Source organism: Daucus carota, chromosome 4 (genome assembly GCF_001625215.2).
Source record: "Daucus carota subsp. sativus chromosome 4, DH1 v3.0, whole genome shotgun sequence".
In the NCBI taxonomy this organism is placed as follows: Eukaryota; Viridiplantae; Streptophyta; class Magnoliopsida; order Apiales; family Apiaceae; genus Daucus; species Daucus carota.
This window is the reverse complement of record NC_030384.2, coordinates 43,855,441-43,882,022: the sequence shown is the minus strand read 5'-3', so window position 1 is coordinate 43,882,022 and position 26,582 is coordinate 43,855,441. Positions and strand designations below refer to the sequence as shown.

General features: G+C 32.9%; 2 protein-coding genes and 1 long non-coding RNA gene across 7 annotated transcripts; 2 read left to right on the top strand and 1 right to left on the bottom strand.

The window, feature by feature from the left end:
- Positions 1-1,539: 1,539 nt before the first annotated feature.
- On the bottom strand, positions 1,540-5,161 carry LOC108219244 (gamma-tubulin complex component 3). Of its 4 annotated transcripts, none has more exons than XM_017392575.2 (3): positions 2,663-5,161; positions 2,284-2,568; positions 1,540-2,097 (listed from the first exon to the last, which is right to left on the bottom strand). In XM_017392575.2, the coding sequence occupies exons 1-2, from the start codon at positions 4,987-4,989 to the stop codon at positions 2,289-2,291; spliced, it is 2,607 nt and encodes an 868-aa protein (XP_017248064.1). In that variant the 5' UTR covers positions 4,990-5,161; the 3' UTR covers positions 1,540-2,097; positions 2,284-2,288. The 4 variants fall into 4 exon arrangements, 3 of the variants coding, with proteins under 3 accessions (XP_017248064.1, XP_017248065.1, XP_017248063.1); XM_017392576.2 differs by having other exon boundaries at positions 1,540-2,070; XR_001806562.2 differs by having other exon boundaries at positions 1,666-1,744; positions 1,902-2,568.
- A 358-nt stretch (positions 5,162-5,519) lies between these two features.
- LOC108217430 (protein FAR1-RELATED SEQUENCE 5-like) lies at positions 5,520-6,191 on the top strand. The gene has a single exon (XM_017390262.1). The coding sequence runs from the start codon at positions 5,520-5,522 to the stop codon at positions 6,189-6,191; it is 672 nt and encodes a 223-aa protein (XP_017245751.1).
- An 887-nt stretch (positions 6,192-7,078) lies between these two features.
- On the top strand, positions 7,079-19,215 carry LOC135152098 (uncharacterized). Of its 2 annotated transcripts, XR_010291287.1 has the most exons (4): positions 7,079-7,764; positions 8,813-8,886; positions 9,742-16,970; positions 18,948-19,215. It is a non-coding gene; the product is annotated as an uncharacterized LOC135152098 (long non-coding RNA). The 2 variants fall into 2 exon arrangements; XR_010291285.1 differs by lacking the exon at positions 8,813-8,886 and having other exon boundaries at positions 7,083-7,764.
- The last annotated feature ends 7,367 nt before the right edge of the window (positions 19,216-26,582 follow it).

Sequence of the window (26,582 nt, the reverse complement as noted above, 5' to 3'; positions counted from 1 at the left end):
TGTAGAACTATGTTTTATTAGAGTCTTAAAAAGCGTGTTAAGCAGTGAAAAAGAAACGTATACAATTGACTGGGACAGAGGGAGTAGCATTTTATGAAATGAAAGTGGAATAATATTTAATAATTTTTCATAAAACAAAATAAATTTTGTTTAATTTACATTAATATATATATATATATATATATATATTTGTGTTTTATTTATAAATTGAATGACTTTTTTTTACATATATCAAAAACACAGATAAAATATTTAATATTAAACATACAATAAAAAGCTAATAATAATAATGAATTATTTATTGTGTAATTTTTTCAAAATAAATATTTTTAGATATTGAGCTAACAAATTATAAAAAAAAGTAAATCTATAAAAATTAAAAATAAAATATATTATTATTATTTATTATGTTATTTTTAGAGATAACTTATAAATTATATTTTATCATAATATGTTAAATCAGTATCTTCACGATAACAGAATATGATTTTTTTATACATAAAATATGTATAAAAAAATGCTTATATATATATATATATATATATATATATATATAACCCTATTATTTATAATTTATAAAAGCCCTATAAAACCAGGTTATGAAAAAGCCCTATTATTTATTATGTTATCATTTTAAAGTAAAATATTTTTGATATTGAAATAACACGAGTTATAAATTAAAAGTTAAATTCTAAACAAATAAAAATAGAATAAAATATTAATTATCATGTTATTTCTTGTAGATAAATATTATGGGCAATAACTTATAATTTTTAATAAAAAAAAATATAAGTTCTTTTATAAGATAATATGACAACATTATATTTTCAAGATTCTGAAATATAGAAATAAGAAAAAATAAAAAGAATATATCTTATATTAACACACATAAAGCCAGGTAAAACAAATAAGTTGATTGAGCGAGAAAAATAATAAATATGTTAGATTTAACTTTTACATCTAGTCAAATTAGAATAAATTACACATATATATATATATAAATATATGAATATGAAAAATCTTACGACAAAAATATGAGTCTGAATGTATTATTGATATAATTCACCTGATAAAATTAACGTAATGTAGGTTTAGGTTATTAAATGACTACACATATATTAAATGATTACACACAGAATTAGACAGCACGCGTGTTTACATGGAAATGCACAGAAAAACAACAAGGACAATAGCGTAATCTCTCCGAATTGCATCCAGCAATTTTGCAATCATGTTTTTTTATAGCAAATAAAGATTTAGATATAGTGCATAGGTACAAGAAGCCAAGAAGGTACAAATGTATTACTCTGTTTCTCCAATTTTAATTACTTAGTAAAAAAAATCTCACAATAATGTACTACTTTTTATCCAATACAAATTTTATACTAGTTCTAATGTTGACAGTTTTAATCCAAATAATTTTCACAATTATCATGCAAATGACTATGAAATTTTGACACGCATATACACCCACACAAAATTCAACAAGCAAAACTACTAAAATGGAACGGAGGGATTTTTCTCATTCCTCCCTGAAACTGAACCAAGTTTTGACTTCTATTGTAAATACTTAACATAAATATTTAAATCTAAGCAGCAGAGTGAACTCTTGCAGCTGAAATATCTCAGCAGACAGCAGCACATATCTTTGCATGAACCAGGAAAGACCAAACAGTTCTCTAATTCCAGCAGTTTTCTAACCAAACAGTTCTCTAATTCCAGCAGTGAAGTGGAAATGCATAAACTATACAACAAATCACAAAGGAAATCAAACGGACTTTACCTACAAAAATTAGCTGAGAAACCTAAAAATTTCCTTACATCTAATCATTCAATTTCACAATAGAAATCAAGCTCTATAACAGGCTTAACTAAACCTACAGAAAACTTCTCACACTAACCTGACTTCCACTGAATGCAAATCGAACCAGGTCCGTCCAGGACCAACAATAAGCAGCCACTCTCCAGTCCGACAATACATATGATTCCAATCTTCGATCCAATCTAGTTATAGAACTTTGTGCAGCCATATTTGCACCTGTTTCTTGGAGTTTCTTTTATATGAAGACACTGCCGAAGATCATTTTCACATAAAAACTGGAAGGAAATTTGTATATTCACCATCAATCTAAAATTCACAGTAGACTACAGTGGAAACAAAATAAAAAACTTGTAGAAAAAGAAACAGATCCCAATCAACATCAAAAAGACACCAATTTTACATAATCTCAAACACTATCACTGATATATTCCAACATAAGCTGAGCAAATCCTAGCTTGTACCTATGTTATGACGCACGGCTGTAGAATTCTGTGAAGTCTAGCCGGAACATGAGGAACTTCAAATCAATGTGTTGTTGGACTGGCAACTGTGAAATAAATCCCTGAAATAGTGATGAATATTCCTTAGAGATTGTATCTATTTCTTGTCCGCTATGTGTAAGAAATTCGCTAGCACGTTGAGTAATGGCCTTCCGGCCTTCACCAAGCCATGACCCAGGAGCTGAGGTTTTATTACTTGACTGCCTGTTTGTCTTGTCCCGAGAAGGCAAAGATGACTCCACAGTTCTGCAAATTTAAGGCAAAAAATAACAATAAGGGACAAATAATCTTAAAAGTGCCAGAATCTAAGAAAAACAAAATTGTTGCGATAAATCATTACCTTGCTTGCAATTCATTGACTCCTTCATATAGACGATCTGCATGACTACGGAATCGCAATACAAGATCAAGCAACACAAAGAGAGTCTTGTAAAGAGACTGTGACCTTTCTCCTAGGAGAGACTTCTCAACAATTGAATGAAGATACTTCTCATGAGCAGCAAGCAGATCATCAAGATCTTTAGCTGACTCCATTTCACTAGAGAAATTAGACCATGAAACCTCCAAAACTTCGAACATGATATAATATTGCAAATTTGTTATAAAATGATTCATCTCATCCCAGAGCACTTGGCACCTCCTTGATGCCAAAATAAGCTGCAACTTAACAGCTTCTGGCAATTTAGTAAAAGCTATAGAATTTGGTTTCATTGTCTTCCAAACACCAATGAGCGCATGCTCCACCCGTCTAAGCTTCCATAGGAAATTGAAGATTCTAAAATACTTCGTCATGACCGACTCAGTAAATAGAGTATTTAAAGGCACTCTTGCATCATATTCCAGGGAGAAGACATCCCACCCTCTATCTCCTATGTTGTGTGGCATCATTTTGACCCTCAATCTATCCAGTATGTCAGGATCATCATACTGTGCACTGGAGGACCGTATTGCGCTCTCCAACAACCCTGCAAGCTTGAATGAGCTGATGGTATTAGCAGGCTCTGAAAGCTCAGGCCCGACAATATCCATCAAATACTGAACAAAATCACCTTGCCCGAGCAATAGATACCGCTTAATTGCAAGGCAATGTTCCTTGAACTTATACTGCCTGTACACAACGTCCATCAAATGCTTGTCTATTCTCCTTGCTGCTTCAGTAACCAAAGATTCTAGTGCATCAGTTTCACCATAACCGAGGCCACCTCTCCTAGTGGTTGTCCCGGTGACAGCAGCAGCTTCTGTTGCGGCATCAGCCCAACTACGATCTTCGCAACAAACTCGAAGAAAATTGATCGACTTCCCAGTTCGTAGAATTCTATGAGCAAGAGACTGTGAGATGAAAGAAGGAAGCATTGCAGAACGAAGCTGATAACCTTCCCTCCACAGTGATTCTGCTTTTACAGGCTGGCCCAAGACAAAGAACTCCATAAAAATATCTTCGAGTTCCCCTTCTAACACCCAGCTCCTCACCATCTCAAAAAGAGGAGAACACACCCGACGAAGCAACCGTTTCATAAAATCATGAACAATAGGGTCACCGTGTTGAGCATGCATGTGAATCGCCCCGGCCATTGCACCACCCTTTAGAACCTTACAGTTGTCAACCAAAAGAGCCATTAGTCTCATTTTCACCATTGGTTCAGCAAACCACACAGAAAGTCTTCTAAGCGAAAGATAGTTCCCAGAACTAACACTCTCCGTAATAGAAGGAATAGGATTCATTGATTGAGCTTCAAGCACAGCCAGCAACTTATAATACTCTGTCAGCTCATCCTGCAAGGCTGCACAAAATGCCTGCCCAACCGTTCCAACATCCTCAGCCGCCAAACTTTGAACAGTCTCCGAAACATACCCCTTAACCTTCCTAAACAACCACCCAAGCTCACAAACTTTCCTAACCATAATCCTAGTAGCTCTCGGAACCCTAACTGATTCCGCCAAAACATACCCATCAACACTCTTATCAAACTTCACATACTTCCCATCAATCCCCTGTGAAGCATACAACACATCCCTCACCAAAACCTCCTCCGAAACCTCATTCTCCTCCTTCAACAAATTCCCGAACTCCCTAAACACCATTTCCCGCATATTACTCGGATCCTTGGAAACCAACAAAACCCCACCATCCCAACCCTTTTCTCCCCTCTCCCCATTCCTCGAACCCTTCGAATCATCCCAAGCTCCCAACTTCCCCCCATTCTTAAAATTCCCATTCACCCCTCTAGACCCCCCATCACCCTCAAACAAAACCGGCAACAAAAACCCATTAGAAACCCTAGAATCAGATCTATTCCTCCCCCCTTTTCGATCATCCGCAATAGTTTTAAGCAAATAAAGCACAGCCCACTTATTATTTACACTCCCTGGACCACTCTTCGCCGCGAATTTAGAATACAGATCCGCAAAAGTTAGGGCTTGCGAAGACTTACCTTGGGTTGCGAGCTGACGCTTAATAGAATCCGCCATTGCAGCTTCATCTACAGCAATTGACGGCGTCATTCGACTCGACAATATTCTAACTGCATACTTGAGCGATTGCTGAACTGTATTATTATTAATACAGTTATTATTAATAGGGTTCGAACTGTGAGTTGAGGGTGAGTTGAGTAAGCGATTCACGAGTTCTTTGACGAGATCTAGAACCTTCTGATCTTCTTGCTCCATCTGCGGTTAATTGTATTGATGATTTAGAGGAGAGATGTGAGTATTGGTGATGATTGTAGATACAGTGGAGTGCGGAGAAGAGGGGGGTTTGTGAGCACCAACTGTTTGAGACTTTGAGGTTTTGTTTTTCTCTCTTTTGATTTTATTATATGGCGCGGAAATGAAATGGGGATTTTTAGTGAACCTTTGGTATTAAATATCAATAAATATTGGCTTACACCCTTAAACACTACTTAAACACTACCTTATTTTTAGGAGTTATAATGACCCACTACTTTATCACTTTTATATTGTTTTATAATTAATTTTTAAGACTTTTAGTTTAATCAGGAAAACATAGGTCAGTGTCTCCTCATTCTTTCTCACGTACTGCTTTCTTCCGATCATCTCTTCCAGGTATCTTCTACTGATTTTCACTTTCTAATAAAAAATTAAATACACATATTATACAGCCAGTTAACATTAAAGCTATTTCATCTTTTCTCTATTTTGATTTTAATCAGTCTTTTTGTGTTTTTTTGTATAGGATAATGGATTTCGAGTTTGAGAATCAATGTATTGAACAAGAAGAAAACGAAGAATACGAGGAATTAGAGTCATCGTCAGTGCAAGAGAAAAATAATGATGGCGAAACTACTGAACAACTCTCACCTCCGGAGGTAAATACGATTTTTAATTCTGAAACTGAAGTATGTGAATATTATAGACGGTATGGTCTACAGAATGGGTTTGGAATTATGATCAGAAACACGAGAAAAATTGATGGGGTTAATACATATCTAACAGTTGCTTGTCATCGTTATGGTGAACCAAATCAAAAAGTGGTAGATAGCTTAAAACCCAAACCAGTTGTGAAAACAAATTGTAAAGCAAGACTTTGCGCAAAAAGGATGGATGATGATAATAAATGGTATGTGACTCAATTTGATAATAAGCACAATCATGATTTGAGTCCAAGCAAAGCACATCGCTTTCGATGTAATAGAAAATTGACTAAACATGCAAAGAGAAGTCTTACTTTATATGATGAAGCTGGTATTCCGATGAATAAGAGTTACAATGCTCTTGTGGTTGAACATGGAGGTCACGAGAATATGCCTTTTAGTAAAAAAGATTGTGAGAATTATATGAGAGAAATAAGAAAACTGAGGTTGGCTGAGGGTGATGCTGTTGCGCTACAAAATTATTTTAACATAGCCTAGTCTATAGATTCCCATTTTTATTACTCAATAGATCTTGATGATGAAAATAGGATAAAAAATTTATTTTGGGCTGATGCACGATGTAGAGCAGCATATAAAGAATTTGGAGATGTCGTGACATTTGATACGACATACTTGACCAACAAATATGATATGCCATTCGCGCCTTTTGTAGGAGTTAATCATCATGGTCAGTCAATTTTACTTGGTTGTGGTTTGGTTTCAAATGAAGACACGGTAACATTTGTGTGGCTATTTCGAACTTGGCTCACTTGCATGTTTGGTAATCCTCCTAATGCTATAATAACTGATCAGGATAGAGCAATGCAAAATGCAATTGAGCAAGTGTTTCCAAAGGCACGTCATAGATGGTGTTTATGGCACATTATGAAAAAGATTCCCGAAAAATTGAAAGGGTGTAAGGAATACGATTCCATAAAGTTTCAACTACAAAATGTTGTTTATGATTCCATTGATATTGATACTTTTGAAATTGGATGGAGTTCCATGATTTCAAAATACAATTTGGAAAACAATGATTGGCTTAATGGATTGTATGAGGGAAGACATAGATGGATCCCATGTTTTGTGAAAGATTGTTTTTTGGCACTTCAATTTTTTATTTTACTTAATTTTTTTTTACAGGAATCATATAGTTAAGATTTATTATACTATTTTTTATTTCATTTTTCAAATTAATTTTTTTAAGTAAAACAGAAAAATTGGAATGTCAAAATATTTTTTACTGAAATTAGAGTGTCAAAATATGTTTACAGTATCAAAATATTAACTTGAAAAAATTAATATGATAAAAGGTCCGTTGATAAAACAAAACTGTAACAACTGCAAATTTTCAAGTACATAAATTAGTTATTTAATTTTATGCGATTACAATTTATTATTTAAATAATTCGAAATATATGGTATTGGTACGTAAAACATTCAAGACGGGTATAAGGTTAATTTATATTGACTAGCAAATTATATTTATTTACGTATCACGAGGATTTAAATATTGGTTACGTAAATAAATTGGTAGAAGTATAGTGATCCGAAATATTATAAATATTACAGGTTAGCTATAATAAATATTTCGTTATTTTTAATTAATAAATTTTGGAATATTTAGAAAATAATTAGAATAATCATTAAATTAACTATTCTAGTATTTTATAGTTCCGAATAATATTTTTATGAAAATCGTTAAATGAGTCGGGACTAAAATATTCATTAAATAAACGAAATAAATTAAGCGATTGCGAGACGTTTAATTGCGGGCAAATAATGATAATAATAAAACAAAATAAACAAACTAACCGACTAGGTAAGCCGGTGGTATTTGCACATTGAATCAAGAAAACTGGGTACTTGAGAAACCAGTTGTGTAGCCTCCAAGTAAGGTTTAACTAGGGTTAGGTTAAGCTCATCATAGTTAAAAGCTAGTATAAATACTAAAGAGAGTGTACACATTATTTCTTTTACAAGAGAAATAGAAAGGGAGCAGATTTTAAGCAGCAGAGAAAATTTGCAAAGAGAACTCAGGGAAGGTGCCAATCAATCTTTAATTATTGAGGTAAATTCTTTTCTATAATTAAATAAGATGAATATTATCTTATTAATAGTAGAATTTATAGCAGACTTTAGTACCTTCTTCATAAATTGCATAGTATTATTCATATACAGTTAAGCTTTTCTTTGAAAAGCCGGTAGACTTTTTCCCAAACATAAGTTAGGGTGAATATTCTTGGGTCTTTATTATAAATCGAAAAACTAACTGATTTTGGTTATCTTGCGTGTAAAGGAGAGGAGCTATCGACAGTAAAAAAAAAAAAAAAAAAGAGTAGATTGGTCACTTCGCAAACTGAAATTATTTAATCAATAAAAATAATAAGAAATCTGAGATTATTTAAAAGTTGGATTTGAAATAAAGACTTTTAATAAGTGAATGGTGTAAGATTCTGATTTAGGTAATATTTGGGGGACACTATTAAAGTAATAATTTTGGGAGAAGAGTCTAGTTGGATTTAAAATATGGTAATTGGAATTAATTCGAAAATCTAACGAGATAATATTTGGGTTTAACTTATTAATAAAATTGTCGATTATTTAGTGAATAATCAGATTTGACAAGTAGAGGATTTTTGTATCAAGTAAATGAATAATTAATTTAAGTGAATAATATATTTTGAATTATTAAGATAATATGGATTTTTTTTGGAATTATTAAGCTAAAGATATCATACTGCGGAAGAGCAAGTTTATTGCTTATTAGAGGGATTTTGGTTTAGTGAACAAAAGGAAAATCCTTTTAATAGAGTAAAAATGTTAAGCAAAGCTGGTGGGACTAATCGATAAAATCAAGAATCTAGAATCTTGTTAAAGCCTAACAAAAATCACTGGTTAGTGGTTAAAATGAATTAGGTGGTAAAAGAGGTTGGGGTTAGAATGAAATAATTAATCATGCAATTATATATATGATAATATTTAATTGAATTTTTAAAAGGATATAGTTATCCGATCAAATTCCTGATATTTATCGGATATAAATAATAATAAAATTATCTTGAGATTCTTATATTCTGTGAATGAGAATACTAAAGGTACTAATTTACATGGCTTAGAATATATATTCTCTGGAAGAGACGGAGCCAATTGTATATTAAATTTGAAAAATGATTGAAGCTAAGGACGACAGGCAAGTTCACTATCCCTCTCTTGACGTGAAGTTTTTCGTGCCTATTTGATAATTGTGTGAAAAATGTTGATTGTGAAGATATTACATTTCATACTATTGTGAATCGAGAAGATATCTACGTTTCATTTGAAGACTCTAAAAATATTGTTCATACATTACTTCTTCTAATTCGAGCACTCCCATTGTACGGGAATGAGCTGTTCTTAATAACGATAATATTTGGAATCTTCGAAACTTGAAGTGAACACATTGCAGCGATGATCTCACCACAATTAACTTACTCCTTTTTGGAGATCATCTTATTCTTTGGAATTTAATTCTTTTAATTATCCTTCACTTCTACCTTCGGGTAATCTTTGTTGAAAGGGTGCATTGTTCGCACTTCTTTGGCAGAGATAAGTAATGATGATTGAGAAGTGTTTGTTTGGGAGAATTTTCTTGTATTCGGAGGAATCTTTTCAAGCTGGTCAACACGAATTTATTAAATTCGTGGTAGAGTTGAAATTGACTATCTGGTAAGGCAGATAGTAGGGTTCCAGTGTTAAACCCTGATGCTAGCAAAGAGAGTGTTGGTGTGTCTTCAGTGGTTACGATCAGACCACTAGGACTACACAGGAGAACGGTATTCACGAAATGGTGCTGATCGAGCCATGTAGTGTTACCGAAAGGTGGAAGACCAGCGTTTTCTTTACTTGAACTTGTGTTGTCATTTGACGGTAGCTGTTTTGTTGCTTTGACTTGAATTGTTTTCTATGCCTTATGTGCATATTCTGTTGATTGTTGTTTTGTTCTATGTGGACTTGCTGAGCAATTTGATTGCTCATTCTTGCATCTATTTTATTCCTTTTTGAGCAGTAAATAGTGAGTATGGCACAACTCAAGGGAACCACCCGGAAATTGGTTTTTGGCAAAGGCAGGAAAAAGGCGCATCACCCAAGCTGAGACTGCTAGACAACTTGGTAGTACGAGCTATAGTTATTATAATGGTTTGAAATCAGACTTCCCTTTATGTAATAAAGTTAGGCTCGGTAGTAATGTTGTAAGATGATCGACTCTGGACTTGTGGGGAAAGAGTTGGATTGTGTAATATTAATATGAATGCAAGTGTTGTTTTGAGCCAGATGTTCAGTGGCGGACCAGATCTGCGGGATGCGGATCTGGGGGCGTCACAAGTTTGGTATCAGAGCTGTAGTTATATCCTTAGGATTCGAAAAACCCTAGGAATATAATGAGCGAGAATGACACGAAGATTAAGATAGGTATCCTTGAAGAACCTATCTCCATATGTTAGAGAACATATGTACCGAATAAATTTTTAGGTAAAGGTTAGTAGACCCTACAAATTTAAACGTTTATAGTTACGAGCAATCGTAGTAGTAAATATCAATAATGGTATTTGTTGTATTATGTAGATGTCAGGTTATGATGACGATTCTGATACATTGATGGAGATTGAGATAAGAGATAGTGAGTATGAGAACTCTTTTATATAAATATTAGAACCACCAACACCTGAGATCATTAACAAATATCTGAGGAGACCGAGGATAGAGCATCTTCTGAATTCACTGAGAATGATAAGATGGAGATCCTCCCCTCTTTACCTGAGTTGAATTCTGTTCCTACTTTGACCACTTCTTTTTCAGTTACCACTTCTAGTCCACCTGCATCCGAGAGTGGAGACCTTCCATTTTAGACTTTCTTCGACATTTTGAGCTTACACCTCTTCCAAATAACCATGTTACCACACATACTTCTGATCGTTGTGATTTTGGAACTTTCATGCTCTCTTTGATTTGAGTAGGCACACCCGTGTTTACACCATATCTGAACCTCGAGTTCGAGTTACACCCTTGTTACTACCATTACAGAGACTTGTGTACCCTTTACTTTCATATCCACTATTTCAGTTTCTGCACTCTTTGTCAGATTAGTGGATCTTTCTATGCACCAGTTTCCGTACCATCAGGTGGCGACTATGTACCACTTTCTTTGGTCCATCAGTACCAGTTGTTGAAATAGTCTACTTATGACTCTAGATGTGGGATTCCAGGATCTTATGATCCTATGTCTGTTTTTGCGGATTCAGATTTTCTTGCCCGAGAGTTCAGTGTGAAAATTGTATCAGATTTTTGTTCCTGTATTTGAGGGACTCCATACTGATACCCTCCATCATCTTAGAATATGTAAATTTTACACTTGATAAATATAGTCTTTTCTGAGTTCCAACATAGGGTCTCAGAAATATTTGGTTGATAAATTTGTTGTATAGTTTGATTTTTGGGAGTTTACACACGTAGTCCGTGTGTATCTCAGTTATAGTATATGATGTATTTTGAGAATATTAGACATTATATAATATCGGACTTGAGGATCGTGCCCATCTTTTTTATGCAGAGGCTATAGTTTCGATCCATAGATCATTCGGAAAATAGAGATGTGTATAGATGATATTTTGTGTAGTGATGTCCAGATGTAACAGGATGATAACCAGATGTACTATCTATATTATGACCTGTAACCTTAAAGCTTCGGATATTATTACCATCTTGGGAAGGATGATCAATCTTTATGTCATATGCTTGTCTCTTTCGTTGTCTCTACCTTCCCTATGCTTCTTGCACTTGTCAACTACTTTTGACCTGTCTCATTTCTGTCAGCTATCTTGCATTTGCTACATCAATGATCCAATGTGAAGTCTTCAACCTTTAAACTTTTTAGAGGTTTTCAAGAAGAGAAATGTTTCAGTTTCTAAAGTTTAGAGTTTTCAAAAGAAAAGGTGCAAAAGTTTTCAAAAATATGCAACTTTGGTACAAGTGCCTTTTTAACCAAAGTGTGGAACCTGTTTTCAAAAGTTTTATACTGTGTATTTTATAAAATTGCACCTTGTTGTACCTTTGGATAAACCTTGTATTTTGTATAATGATGAGACCTATTAAACTGTTTCGTCTACTCTTTTATATAAAGATGGATTTAAACCTGAATGACGACCCTATTGATGAATCAATACCAGATGCTTCAACTAGATTTCAGCCCAGTCCCAATCTTGTTCAATTACTTGTTGATCTTCTTCAATAACATACCAAGAAATTTCAAAACAATTCTGAAAGAAGTTCTTCGAGTCAATTTATCAGACCTACCCTTTCATTCAAATCTTTCAAATTTTTACAACCCCTATTGTTAAAAGGCACTGTAGATCCCGTTGAGGCCAAGATATGGCTAAGAGAAGTGGAGAAAAACTTTTGAAATAGTTCATGTAGAAAAGGATAAGAAAACTAACTTTGATACTTATGTGCTTAAGGTAGAGGCTAATTATTGTGGGAAGCTAAGAGATTTCAAGAAGAGTCTAGTGTGATTTCATGAACTATGTTTACAAAGTTATTCCTAGAGAAGTATGTTCTTAAACACCTAGAGAGTCAAATGGAGCTCAAATTTCTAGAGCTTAAGCAAGAAAATATGTTAGTAACTGAACACGAAGCTAAGTTTATCGAACTTTTGAAATTTATTCCACATCAAGTAACTACGGACGAAAAGAAAGCTAGACGTTTTTCAGTCGAGCTTAAAGCCCTTGATTCAGAATAGAGTTGTTCTCGAAATTACTAATTATGCGACGTTAGTGCATAAAGTTTGTATCGTTAAGTCAAGTAGCGAGTTGTTTAACAAAGAGAAAGTCGATAGGAAGAGGAAACTCTCGCAGAATAATCAAGATTTTGAAAAAAAAAAAACCTTGGAATCATAGCGTGAAGAAGCCTTTTGTAGAGATGTCGAGAGCAGAGAATATAGGTAATATAGAAGAAAATCAAAGGTTTAGATCTTCGCAGACTGCGCACGTGTTATAAAGGAGACCCTTGTTGCTTGAGTATAAGATCTATGGAATACAGCATTTATGAATAATATTACGTTTCACACTGTTTCGGCTCAAGTCGACCTCAAACCTCATTTTGAAAACTGAGAAGTTTATAGTGTATTTTGAGTCCTTCCTTTGTCTAGAAGTGACTACTCCTAATAATCAATATTTCTTTGACGATACAATTTTTTTTTTTTATGATTCATGATTTAATATTCGAGAAATGGAATACACATATACCACAATGATGATCTCAATCTAATAAATCTAAGAGATCATTATTCCATATTTGATCCTATTTTCGATTCTATCCACTGAAAATCCTTGATTTGTGATTAAAGGATGCATTGCTCGCATTCCTTGGAAGAAATGTGTTAAGAAACAAGTATGGTAGATCAAGTTTGTCAAAACTGTGAAATAACGATTCAAAAGCAAATCTTTGATATAAATCTTATTTCCTTGAAATTTCTTCAGTCTGATTGGGATGAACAACCCTAATTATAGGGGACACAAGGTATACCTATCTGTGTGATAGGAGTTGGATGGGACGCCATCACTTGTGTGTGTTGTGATTACAAGAAGGTTAACAACCTTTAGTAGTGTCTTGATTTGGACACGCAACACTTAGTTCATTTGATGAAATTGGTCTCCCAATCATCCTTTTTGTTTTAAATGAAAGCTATTCTGAAAAATCATTGATTGGTGATTTCCATTGTGAAAGACTTCTATATATATCCAAGAAAGTTTTAAAATTCTTATTTCCTTTGAGTTCTCTTCAAAATGCTCAGAATTCAAATTCTTTGATTTTGTTCTTTTCAAAAATACAGTTCTCTTTTAAAGGTGTTTCAAGAAGTTCTTGTATGGAGACATCAAATTTAGACCCTCAGATTTGAGGATTGTTGCATTAATTATCGAAAGTTGGATAAGGTGACCCTTTACCTAAGATTGATAATTTGTTTAATCAGTTGAAGAGAGCATCCTACTTTTTAAGATGGACTTGAGATCTGGATACCATTAGTTAAAGAATCAGGTTTGAGAATGTACCTAAGACGGTCTTTAGGACCCGACATGAACATTATGAGTTCTTAGAGATGCCTTTCGGATTGATTAATGCACCTAAAACCATTATGTATCTTATGAAATGAGTATTTAAGGAATATTTGGATAAGTGTACTATTATTACATCAATGATATTTTGATTTATTCTAAGACAAAAGAAGAGTATGTTAAGTATCTTTGAATAACTTGGAAGATTTTGAGGAAAGAAAAGTTATCTGCAAAATTTTTGAAATGAGAATTTTGATAGAGCAAGCGCAGTTTTAGGGCATATTGTTTATAAGGAAGAAATGTCGGTAGACCCCTTAAAGATTGAGACCCTATCAAATTATGATAGACCGATAACCTGAACAGAAATGAGAAGTATTCTTGGATTAGCAGGATATTGTAGATGATTCGTACAAGATTTCTCTAAGATTGCAATTCCTTTGACCAAGTTGACTAGGAAAGAAGAGAAATTTGAATGGACGCCTAAGTGCGAAGAGAGTTTTCTGGAATTAAAGAAACGACTTACTATTCCCCTGTGTTAACTTTACCAAATAAGACAGGAAAGTTTGTGATTTATAGTGATGTATCTCAAAATGAACTAGGATGTGTTATTATGCAACATAGAAAAATGATAGCAGATGCTTATAGGAAACTTAAGGACTACGAATTGAGATATCCTACACATGACCTAGAATTATCTGCGATGGTATTTGCTTTAAATATTTGGCGACATTACTTGTATGGTGAAAAGTGTGTGGATATTTACTTATTTACTCAGAAAGAGTTAAGTATGAGACAAAGGAGATGGTTAAAGTTGATAAAGGACTATGATTGTACAATTAACTATCACCCAGGGAAAGCGAATGTAGTTGCTGATGAATTAAGTGGAACTGAAAGAGTTAATGTTATGTCTTTTCCAAAGGAATTGATTAAGGTGAAAAGCTAGGATTGGAGATTAAGAATTCAGAGCACTAGGAGGGAAGGATTTATGAGATGTTAGCACAACCGGATTTACTAGAAAGAATCAAAAAGAACAAGAGTTAATGATTGATGAAAGACGTTAAGAACTAACTGGTGGTGAGTGCTTAAGTGTTAAAGATGAAAAAAAAAAGAACGTGGAGATTTGCTAATAGGGTTTGGATTCCTAACATGACAAATCTTAAAAGAAATATTCTAGGTGAAGCACACGAATCAAGATATTCTATTCACCCGGGAAGCACCAAGATGTATCAGGATTTAAAGAATTATTGGTGACCTAACATGAAAATAAAAATAACTGATTGGGTAAGTAAATGTCTGACATGTCAGAAGGTGAAAGCAGGAAACCATAGACCTAGTGGATTATTACAACCGTTAGAGATCCAAGAATGAAAATGGGAACACATCACCATGGATTTTATAGTTGGATTACCAAAGACTCGAGCTAATCATGACGCTATTTGGGTAATTATAGAATGATGGACGATATCTACGCATTTTCTTTCTATTAGTGAGAAATGTACCCTTGAGAGATTAGTAAAGGTGTATATAAACAAAGTTGTGCTTGTATCAAATGTTTCGGATAGAGATGCGAGGATTACATCGAGATTTTGGCAAGCATTTCAGGAATATTTTGGAACTAAGCTGAACCTAAGTACTGTGTATCACCCTTAGACTGATGGACAAAGTGAAAGGACGAATCAGACTATAAAAAAATATGTTAAGAGCTTGTTCTTTCAATTTTAAAGGAGGTTGGGAGGATCATTGATGTTTAATAGAGTTTGCTTATAACAATAGATATCATTCTAATAGTGGGATGACATCTTACGAGGCATTATATGGTAGAAAGTGTAGATCACCTATTCGTTGGGATAAAGTTGGTGAGAAGAAAATTTTAGGACCAAAGCTAGTTCAACACACTAAGCAATCAACTGAAAAGATACGTAAGAAGATAGTTGCAGCTGAAGGTAAACAAAAGAAATATGCAGATTTAGAAAGAAAAGAGAAAGCCTTTGACGTAGGAGAAAAAGTACTTTTGAAAGTGTCATATTGGAAAGGAATAGTTAGATGTGGGGAGAGAAGTAAGTTGAATACGAGGTATATAGGACCATTAACGATTCTAAGGAAATTGGAAGTATTTCTTATTAATTGGCTTTACCTCCAGGCTTACAACACATTCATGACGTTTTTCATATATCCTTGCTAAAAGATTACAAGACTGATAACCGTCATGTTTTGAGTTATGAGCCAATAAATAAAACGGACTTTACATACGAAGAAAAATAAGTAGAGATGGTAGATTCGAAGTTTCAAGAGCTGAGAAACAAGAAAGTAAAATTAGTTAAAGTGATTTGGCGAAATCAAGCTATAGAAGAAGACACATGGGAACTGGAAGAGGCAATGAAAGAATAGTATCCAGAATTGTTTCAGCATCAAATCTGATTCCGAGGTCGGAATCCTTTAAAGGAGGGAAGAATGTAACAACTGCAAATTTTCAAGTACATAAATTAGTTATTTAATTTTATGCGATTACAATTTATTATTTAAATAATTCGAAATATATGGTATTGGTACGTAAAACATTCAAGACGGGTATAAGGTTAATTTATATTGACTAGCAAATTATATTTATTTACGTATCACGAGGATTTAAATATTGGTTACGTAAATAAATTGGTAGAAGTATAGTGATCCGAAATATTATAAATATTACAGGTTAGCTATAATAAATATTTCGTTATTTTTAATTAATAAATTTTGGAATATTTAGAAAATAATTAGAATAATCATTAAATTAACTATTCTAGTATTTTATAGTTCCGAATAATATTTTTATGAAAATCGTTAAATGAGTCGGGACTAAAATATTCATTAAATAAACGAAATAAATTAAGCGATTGCGAGACGTTTAATTGCGGGCAAATAATGATAATAATAAAACAAAATAAACAAACTAACCGACTAGGTAAGCCGGTGGTATTTGCACATTGAATCAAGAAAACTGGGTACTTGAGAAACCAGTTGTGTAGCCTCCAAGTAAGGTTTAACTAGGGTTAGGTTAAGCTCATCATAGTTAAAAGCTAGTATAAATACTAAAGAGAGTGTACACATTATTTCTTTTACAAGAGAAATAGAAAGGGAGCAGATTTTAAGCAGCAGAGAAAATTTGCAAAGAGAACTCAGGGAAGGTGCCAATCAATCTTTAATTATTGAGGTAAATTCTTTTCTATAATTAAATAAGATGAATATTATCTTATTAATAGTAGAATTTATAGCAGACTTTAGTACCTTCTTCATAAATTGCATAGTATTATTCATATACAGTTAAGCTTTTCTTTGAAAAGCCGGTAGACTTTTTCCCAAACATAAGTTAGGGTGAATATTCTTGGGTCTTTATTATAAATCGAAAAACTAACTGATTTTGGTTATCTTGCGTGTAAAGGAGAGGAGCTATCGACAGTAAAAAAAAAAAAAAAAAAGAGTAGATTGGTCACTTCGCAAACTGAAATTATTTAATCAATAAAAATAATAAGAAATCTGAGATTATTTAAAAGTTGGATTTGAAATAAAGACTTTTAATAAGTGAATGGTGTAAGATTCTGATTTAGGTAATATTTGGGGGACACTATTAAAGTAATAATTTTGGGAGAAGAGTCTAGTTGGATTTAAAATATGGTAATTGGAATTAATTCGAAAATCTAACGAGATAATATTTGGGTTTAACTTATTAATAAAATTGTCGATTATTTAGTGAATAATCAGATTTGACAAGTAGAGGATTTTTGTATCAAGTAAATGAATAATTAATTTAAGTGAATAATATATTTTGAATTATTAAGATAATATGGATTTTTTTTGGAATTATTAAGCTAAAGATATCATACTGCGGAAGAGCAAGTTTATTGCTTATTAGAGGGATTTTGGTTTAGTGAACAAAAGGAAAATCCTTTTAATAGAGTAAAAATGTTAAGCAAAGCTGGTGGGACTAATCGATAAAATCAAGAATCTAGAATCTTGTTAAAGCCTAACAAAAATCACTGGTTAGTGGTTAAAATGAATTAGGTGGTAAAAGAGGTTGGGGTTAGAATGAAATAATTAATCATGCAATTATATATATGATAATATTTAATTGAATTTTTAAAAGGATATAGTTATCCGATCAAATTCCTGATATTTATCGGATATAAATAATAATAAAATTATCTTGAGATTCTTATATTCTGTGAATGAGAATACTAAAGGTACTAATTTACATGGCTTAGAATATATATTCTCTGGAAGAGACGGAGCCAATTGTATATTAAATTTGAAAAATGATTGAAGCTAAGGACGACAGGCAAGTTCACTATCCCTCTCTTGACGTGAAGTTTTTCGTGCCTATTTGATAATTGTGTGAAAAATGTTGATTGTGAAGATATTACATTTCATACTATTGTGAATCGAGAAGATATCTACGTTTCATTTGAAGACTCTAAAAATATTGTTCATACATTACTTCTTCTAATTCGAGCACTCCCATTGTACGGGAATGAGCTGTTCTTAATAACGATAATATTTGGAATCTTCGAAACTTGAAGTGAACACATTGCAGCGATGATCTCACCACAATTAACTTACTCCTTTTTGGAGATCATCTTATTCTTTGGAATTTAATTCTTTTAATTATCCTTCACTTCTACCTTCGGGTAATCTTTGTTGAAAGGGTGCATTGTTCGCACTTCTTTGGCAGAGATAAGTAATGATGATTGAGAAGTGTTTGTTTGGGAGAATTTTCTTGTATTCGGAGGAATCTTTTCAAGCTGGTCAACACGAATTTATTAAATTCGTGGTAGAGTTGAAATTGACTATCTGGTAAGGCAGATAGTAGGGTTCCAGTGTTAAACCCTGATGCTAGCAAAGAGAGTGTTGGTGTGTCTTCAGTGGTTACGATCAGACCACTAGGACTACACAGGAGAACGGTATTCACGAAATGGTGCTGATCGAGCCATGTAGTGTTACCGAAAGGTGGAAGACCAGCGTTTTCTTTACTTGAACTTGTGTTGTCATTTGACGGTAGCTGTTTTGTTGCTTTGACTTGAATTGTTTTCTATGCCTTATGTGCATATTCTGTTGATTGTTGTTTTGTTCTATGTGGACTTGCTGAGCAATTTGATTGCTCATTCTTGCATCTATTTTATTCCTTTTTGAGCAGTAAATAGTGAGTATGGCACAACTCAAGGGAACCACCCGGAAATTGGTTTTTGGCAAAGGCAGGAAAAAGGCGCATCACCCAAGCTGAGACTGCTAGACAACTTGGTAGTACGAGCTATAGTTATTATAATGGTTTGAAATCAGACTTCCCTTTATGTAATAAAGTTAGGCTCGGTAGTAATGTTGTAAGATGATCGACTCTGGACTTGTGGGGAAAGAGTTGGATTGTGTAATATTAATATGTAATGCAAGTGTTGTTTTGAGCCAGATGTTCAGTGGCGGACCAGATCTGCGGGATGCGGATCTGGGGGCGTCACAAAAACAAAAGGAAGGAAAGAAGGGTTGGTTAGGGAAGCGCCTAAAAACGGGGTAGTGTTTAGGTAGTGTATAAGGGTGTAAGCCAATATTTATTGATTAAATATTAGTGCATTAGACTATTTCCAACAGAACCCTCTATAATCGTCGCCCGAATTAGATCCGTACCACATCATATAAAATGTAAAATTTTAGTTATAATTTAAAAACAGTATATTATTAATATTTTATTGTTAAAATATAATATATTAATTTATTGTGATAATAAATGATGTACATTTTTTCAGATTCGACAGATATAATCATCCATGAGATATTTGATAAAATTACAGATTTTCATGATCAGATAATTAAAAAATGCTTGTCAAATAGAATTAAAATCACACTAATAAAAAAGTATTTTAATCATCACATCTAGAAACTCCAAATCCTACTTTGATTACAAATTAAACGAAAGAATTGTAAATAATTAATGTTTCCAAAATATTTTCTCAAATATAGTTAATGATTTTATTCACATTAATAATAAAATATTGAGGTATGGAGTATTACTCTTAAACAAATCTTCTAGTAGAACTTTTCAAATATATAATAAAATAATTTTTGATAAATTAATATTATAACTGAAAAGAAATATATTCATATTTTTTGTTTATTATCTCCAAAAAAGTGAGTATTTTAGTATTAACAGTAAAACAAGAAATGATTTCATTTGATTTAATATCATGTAAATTATACGCTACAAACAATATAACTAATTTATACTTTTTTTAAGTATATCAAGATTATAACTAAAAAATATGATGTTTTTCCGTTCAAGGTAAAAGTTAAAATGCTAGTTTTGATTTTTATTTTCTGAGTAATGGTTAGTTTTGAGAATTATAAGAATAAAATATTTACATTCTCTTATATTCATTTTGCACTGATTATCTCGCAGTAAATGTTAAATCAAGTATAACAAAAGTAACAGAAAACATTCTAGCTGCTCGTTGCGGCGGCCTGTAAAAATTATATTAATAATTTAATATTAATATATATAAGATAAAATAATTTTGTGCATGTCTATAAAAACTATATTAACATTTCAAAATTCTAGAAAATAATGGAAAGGAGTAGAGATGTTCAAAAAAACCGAAATCTGAAATCCGATCTGATCCGATCTGGAAAAAAATCTGAAAAATCCGATCCGAAAAAAACCTTATCTGGCCCGGCCCGGCCCGAGGGCCTAAAACAGGCCTAATATTTTCAAAAAAACCCGGATAAAATCCGGATTTTTGAAAAATCCGGGCTTTTTATAACTAAACCGGGCCTAGTATTTTTGGAAAAGCCCGGCCCGGCCCGATTTTTAAAAAAGCCCGACCCGATCTGGTTTGAAAAAAATCCGGATTTTTTTGGCCCGGTATGGATCTGGCCCGAACAGATCTTTTGTGCATCTCTAGAAAGGAGTGATGTGAGAGGTGCCACCTACACGCACCTCGCTTCTCCACCATATTTTCATGTATACAAATTAAATCATATAAAAATTAACAACAATAAACATGTTCGACGAACAAAACAAATATTATAAAAGAATAATCAAAAAACATACATCACTAATAATTAATTTGTTAATATCACACAGACAATATCATGCCAAGACTATATTTTTTTCCCTGTTTCAATTTGTCGACTCCCACATAGCGATCTATAACTACCTTTGCTTGCAACAATCTTTATTTTTTAATACTATATAAACCGCCTTCACTTATCATTGCACAAAAACGGCAGGTGGTTAAAAATCAAGTAATAGAACTATCACCAGAGAGAGATAGAGTTGTGATATTGAGAGAGGAGGTTGTATTTAGATGATCTAAAACCTTACAATCTATAGGGGTATTTATAGGTGCGGAGAGACTTGTGTGCTACTCTTTCCCATAATTAAATAATCTGAAACAAAATCAGATTAAAACTTTTAAACTACTATATTCCATAAATAATCTGAAACAAAATCAGATTCTGAAACTTGCTTCTAATATACCCGAAACTAAAAAAGGTAGTTTGTGCTACTCTTTCGGCTTTCCCACAATTAAATAATCTGAAACAAAATCAGATTAAAACTTTCAAACTACTATATTCCATTAATAATCTGAAAGAAAATCACATTCTGAAACTTGCTTCGAATATACCCGAAACTAATAAAAGTAGTTCTAATTTTTGATATTTTTCATCCAAAAATTCCAGAAAATTAGAAAAATAGAACGTAGTGACGTGAGAGGCGCCACCTACACGCCTCTCGCTTCTCCTTTATATAAGTATATTGATGATTTATTTTAAGTCACTGTTTGCTAAAAATGGATTTCCGCATGAAAGGAAAATCATTACTGCACATTGCTACATTATTTGATGATGGGCCAATCCAATAATCATGAATAAGATAACTCACATTCTTTTTGTGGGCCAAAACTGGTATCATTTGAATACCGGTAGTGGGCCGTAAAAATGATGGAGAAGAATGGAGATGTTATGAAAAGCAATAAAGCAGTACATCAGTGCAAAACCCTTTTTGTCTTTTTAGACATTTTTTTTGCTAAGCCTTTTTTTTTTTCCCGGCATTCTAACATCAGTGCAAAACTCGAAACCTGATGAATTGGGGATTGGGAGGGGGACGGAAAAAAAAACGGTTTTTCTATGTTGTGCCTATGAGCTGGATTTGGAGAATTTTGATTGGCTTACACTCTTCAATAATGATAGGCCCCCCTGCATTTACAACAACCACAGCAATCAAAACCCTTTAAAACTATAAATTTTTGTGCTTAGTATGTGCTCATGCCACGCCAAAGAATACTCCTACCAAAGAATCTTGATAAAATCATTGCTCCTCGAAAGATGACATATCTTAATTTGTGATAGTACCCACTTTCTCAGGTCTTTTATCCGGATCTGTTATACTCCCTCAGTTCCTTATCACATTTGGTTGTGTGCCGGTCAAATTGATCAAAATTTGATTAAAATTTATTAATATTTTATCAATTAAAAAAATAAAAAAAAATATGCAATTGGAAATAACTTTTAATCCACTTTAAGATGAAATTTTCAGTTTTTAAAAATAATAAAAGAATGACTTATAATCTTTGGTCAAAAAATAGTTAATTTGACCAACAAAAATATAAACGTGACAACTAAAAAAGGACGGAGACTAATATATACATTTGTCGTACAAATAATGTGACAAGAAAGTAACGGATCGAGAGGAGACTTCTTGTAAAAGAATGATACGATTCTTTCTTACACACACTCTATCATCACTCACAAACTCCCTTATCATTTTCTCATATATGGATTCTCATTTGTACACCGAAGATGCTTGATGATCACGGTCCCCGGTCGAGCATTATTTTTTGCAAGACTCCTTTCCAGTTTTTTCCATCACTTCCCGGCCTCAAGACAGTATAGTCAAAGGTCAACGCAAGGAGATGATTTTGGCTTTATCAATTTGTTAAATGAATATTTGGTTTATTCTGGTTTTTATAGTCTCTCAACGTTTAGTGCACAAACATTGAAAAATGCATGCATTTTGCAGATCATACACCATATAATCAAAACCATAAGGTTTTTTCTTTATAGAATGATTGGTGTGTTGTTGGGGTCATGTCTATATGTGAATCTCCACTAATCTAATTACAATATTTTTAACGAGGAATATTATGCACACAAACAATTAGTAATCTTTATCGGAGATTTTTGTCTGTCATGAAAGGAGACTCGGTCATACATTATATTCCTCGCAAGTCAAGACTCATAGCGTACCATATGGTGCTTGAATGAAGACTAGAGTTAAGCAAACCGATCATAACGCGTCAAGTTGTTGAGCCAAAAAAAAACAAACTAGCAACAACGAGCTTTATAATCTCCCGTCTTCAATTATAGTTTGCCTTCTCGCGTTACTAAGACGAAATCAAGATTTCTAAGGAAGTAAGAGTTTAATGGGGGTGATTCAAACATGACTTGCGATCTGTTTGGGATATTAGTAAGGGTAATTAATTATTTTTGGCAGAAATCAGATAACATTTGATGATATTTTTGTTCTTTGTACATTTTAAATTATACCATTAAAATATAATATTTTTTGTTGAAATTTGATAATAAAATTTGTAACCGTTTCTCAAAAAACTGAAAAGTTGCTTTTTTTCAAAAAGACGGGATCTGTTTTTTATAAAAACAGATTTTTAGGCAAAAAATGTTATTCACAAAAACTATTTTTAAATTTATCAACTACTACTATTTTTTTAACAAAAAAGTTAAAAACGTTTTTGTTATATCCAACAACGATGATAGACAGAGCCTCAGCATTTGAAATCAAAGCGCATGAATAACATAACTGGATACTCATACATTACGGGGGGGTCCATTTGTCAGTTGAGCAAAGGAAACTATAAATTAGGGTGCTGATTTATGCACACCCTAAAATTATTTATGCACACCTTCTATCATTTTTGGACTAACTTGCCCTCAATTCTTTTAATAGTGTTGTGTTCTTCTATTTACTCAATTTAATATCTTTTTTAATATTTATAGTTTCAAGTCTTATAATTACTATCCCTTTCTTCTATTGTCCTCCCGTTTCATCGCCAAGTTAAAATCCTAGCATCCATGGAAAGTCCCGAAGAAGAAAACTTTCAGTCTCATACTATTGATGGAGAATTGCTGGATTAAATCAACTAATTGATCTGATCAAATCAAATAATGTTGAGAATCTTTCAGAATTTCTCACACACTTCTCTGATTCAGGACCTTCTAGCAACTCTAATAACGAAGGTATTGTGTGTTTTTCCTTCCTTTTGAATTGTGTTTGATTTAAATCTAATTTGTATGATTTTACTAACTATAACTTGTAAGTTACTAGCTTGATGATATATGATTTCGAACTGAAAATGTGCAATATTTAGCAGGTTACAATACGATGTCTGGGCAGGAAGATAATGCACCATATTTTGGAGAAAATGAATTTATGTCTATATCAACAACGCGTTACTCAGAACGTGAAAAGCTCCTATCTTGCATACGTGAAGTTGCTTCGCCGCTTGGATTCGCAATAGTCATCAAAAAGTCAAAAAAAGATCGTTATGTAAGAGTTGGTTGTGATAGAGGAGGTGAACAACGTATAAATAAACTTCCCGTAAAACGACGAGATGTTACAGTTAAAAGAGCAAATGGAACTCGATCAATTCAATGTCCATTTGAAATTTAGGGAAGATGTAAAAGTGATGGGTTTTGGGAGATTGAAATTAAAAATCTGAAACATAATCATGATCCTTCAAGTGACATGTCAGGGCATCCAACTCATCGATGATTTTCAGAGAATAAATTTATTCGCATTCGAGAGATGACAATGTCTGGAATTTCTCCGAGGCAAATAGAAAAACACAACACTGTTAAAGAATTGAGGGCAAGTTAGTCCAAAAATGATAAAGGGTGTGCATAAATAACTTTAGGTTGTGCATAAATCAGCACCCATAAATTAACATTGTACAGTTGTACAAAGTGACGAGCCTAAAGAGTTGTAGACTACTCCATTTGGGGTTATATGAAAGCTTTGGATCCTAAATTCAAATCGGATTTCAGAAAGCCCCACCTCTCAGGAAAAAAACAACATTTGTTTCTCCTTGCAGACAATGTTCAGTTCTACATAGAATCAAAGTGTTCTTGCCATTATTCATCTTCAGTGTCCAAAACTTATTTCTTTCCATTTACAGTCAACTCCGGATACAAAGCATTGACGCAAACATCAGTACTGTAATGAGAATTTTGACACACCGTAAGAGCAAGTCCAATGGTGAGCTAAAAATAGGTGTAGCTATTGCTATAATATAGCACCAAAAACTGGTTTTTGGTGCTAAAATAATATCTCATCTCCAATGGTTGGTGCTATATCTTGTGCCAAATTCATATATGTGCATTCATGTACTTGAATAGGTTGAGATATAAATCTATTTTTTATTCATTTCCCTCCACTTTTTTACTTTTTGATGAGGTGGCAATTATAGCTATTGCTATAGTTTGTGCTAAATATAGCACCAACTATAGCAATATGCTATTTTAGCATCAAGTTTAGCACACCATTGGAGTTGAAATTTTTTGATTTTGAGCTATAATATAGATATAGCACAAGATATAGCTCACCATTGGACTTGCTCTAACCATAACTTGCCTGCCATTTGTGTTCCGTTCGTCTCAAACTAATTAAAGAAATATTATTTTAAATTTGTATAATGTAATTTGTTTTAACTTTTAAGGGTAAAAACAATGTGATGTTTCTCAAATTTTTACACAAAATTTGAATGTCTTTGAATGAAACAGAAAAAATATAACTTTTACTCCCCCGAAGAAGTCCTCATCTTTTATTTTTTTTTCTCAAAAAAATTTGTCCACATTAATTTAACATTTTAATTTCTATGTTATACTCCCGGGTATGAATTTGTATGAATTACTTTGACGAGTACGATTTTTAATAATGGATGTTTGACTTAATTTCAATCACATGAGTTTTTTGGGTGGGTGTTAAATGAATTTGAGGTTGTAATAAATTTAAATAGATGTTTTAAAGAAAAGGTTATGTTTTCTGGACATTAAAAAGGAGAAGTAATTCATATATAATGAGACAGAACAAGTATATATTGGTTTTTTAAAAAAGATAATTTTGGTAGATGTATTTTCCCTTATTATACTTGAATAAAAATAGATTTTGATAGAAGACGAGAAAAGTGGAACGAAAAGATTGGTACTATAATTTTCAGTTAATATTTTGAATTATACAAATAGATTTGAAATTTCATCTTACACTGAATGTCATCTATCTTCCTCCAACTCTCCGGACTCCTAGTCGAAGTGTCATTTCAAATCGAGATCTGAAAATGGGGAGTACGATCGACCCATAACACAATTAAAATAGAGGAATATTTACAAAGGTGCGTCTGAGTAAATAAATGAAGGAGAGGAGAGGGCGCTCGTGCTCCTTTGCCCTCTGCAGCTGCACTAAATAGTCACACTACAAATTTATGACTCGTCATTGTCCACTCAAGCCTCGCATAATAATGACACACCTAAAAGTTTGAATTTTTGGTCCACATCAACTCTCCTCTTTATTACACTCGGTCACTCACGCACAAATTCTCAAGTTGTCTTTGTTTCTTTAAGTTGAATTTTACTCCTTTCGATTGTGACGGTAAAAGTTGGGAATCAAGAATTATGAGTGTATTTTTATATATTTTGACCATATAATTATTATTTTCATAATTTCTTTTTAATTTTAATAATAAACATAAATTTTTATTCAAAATAAATA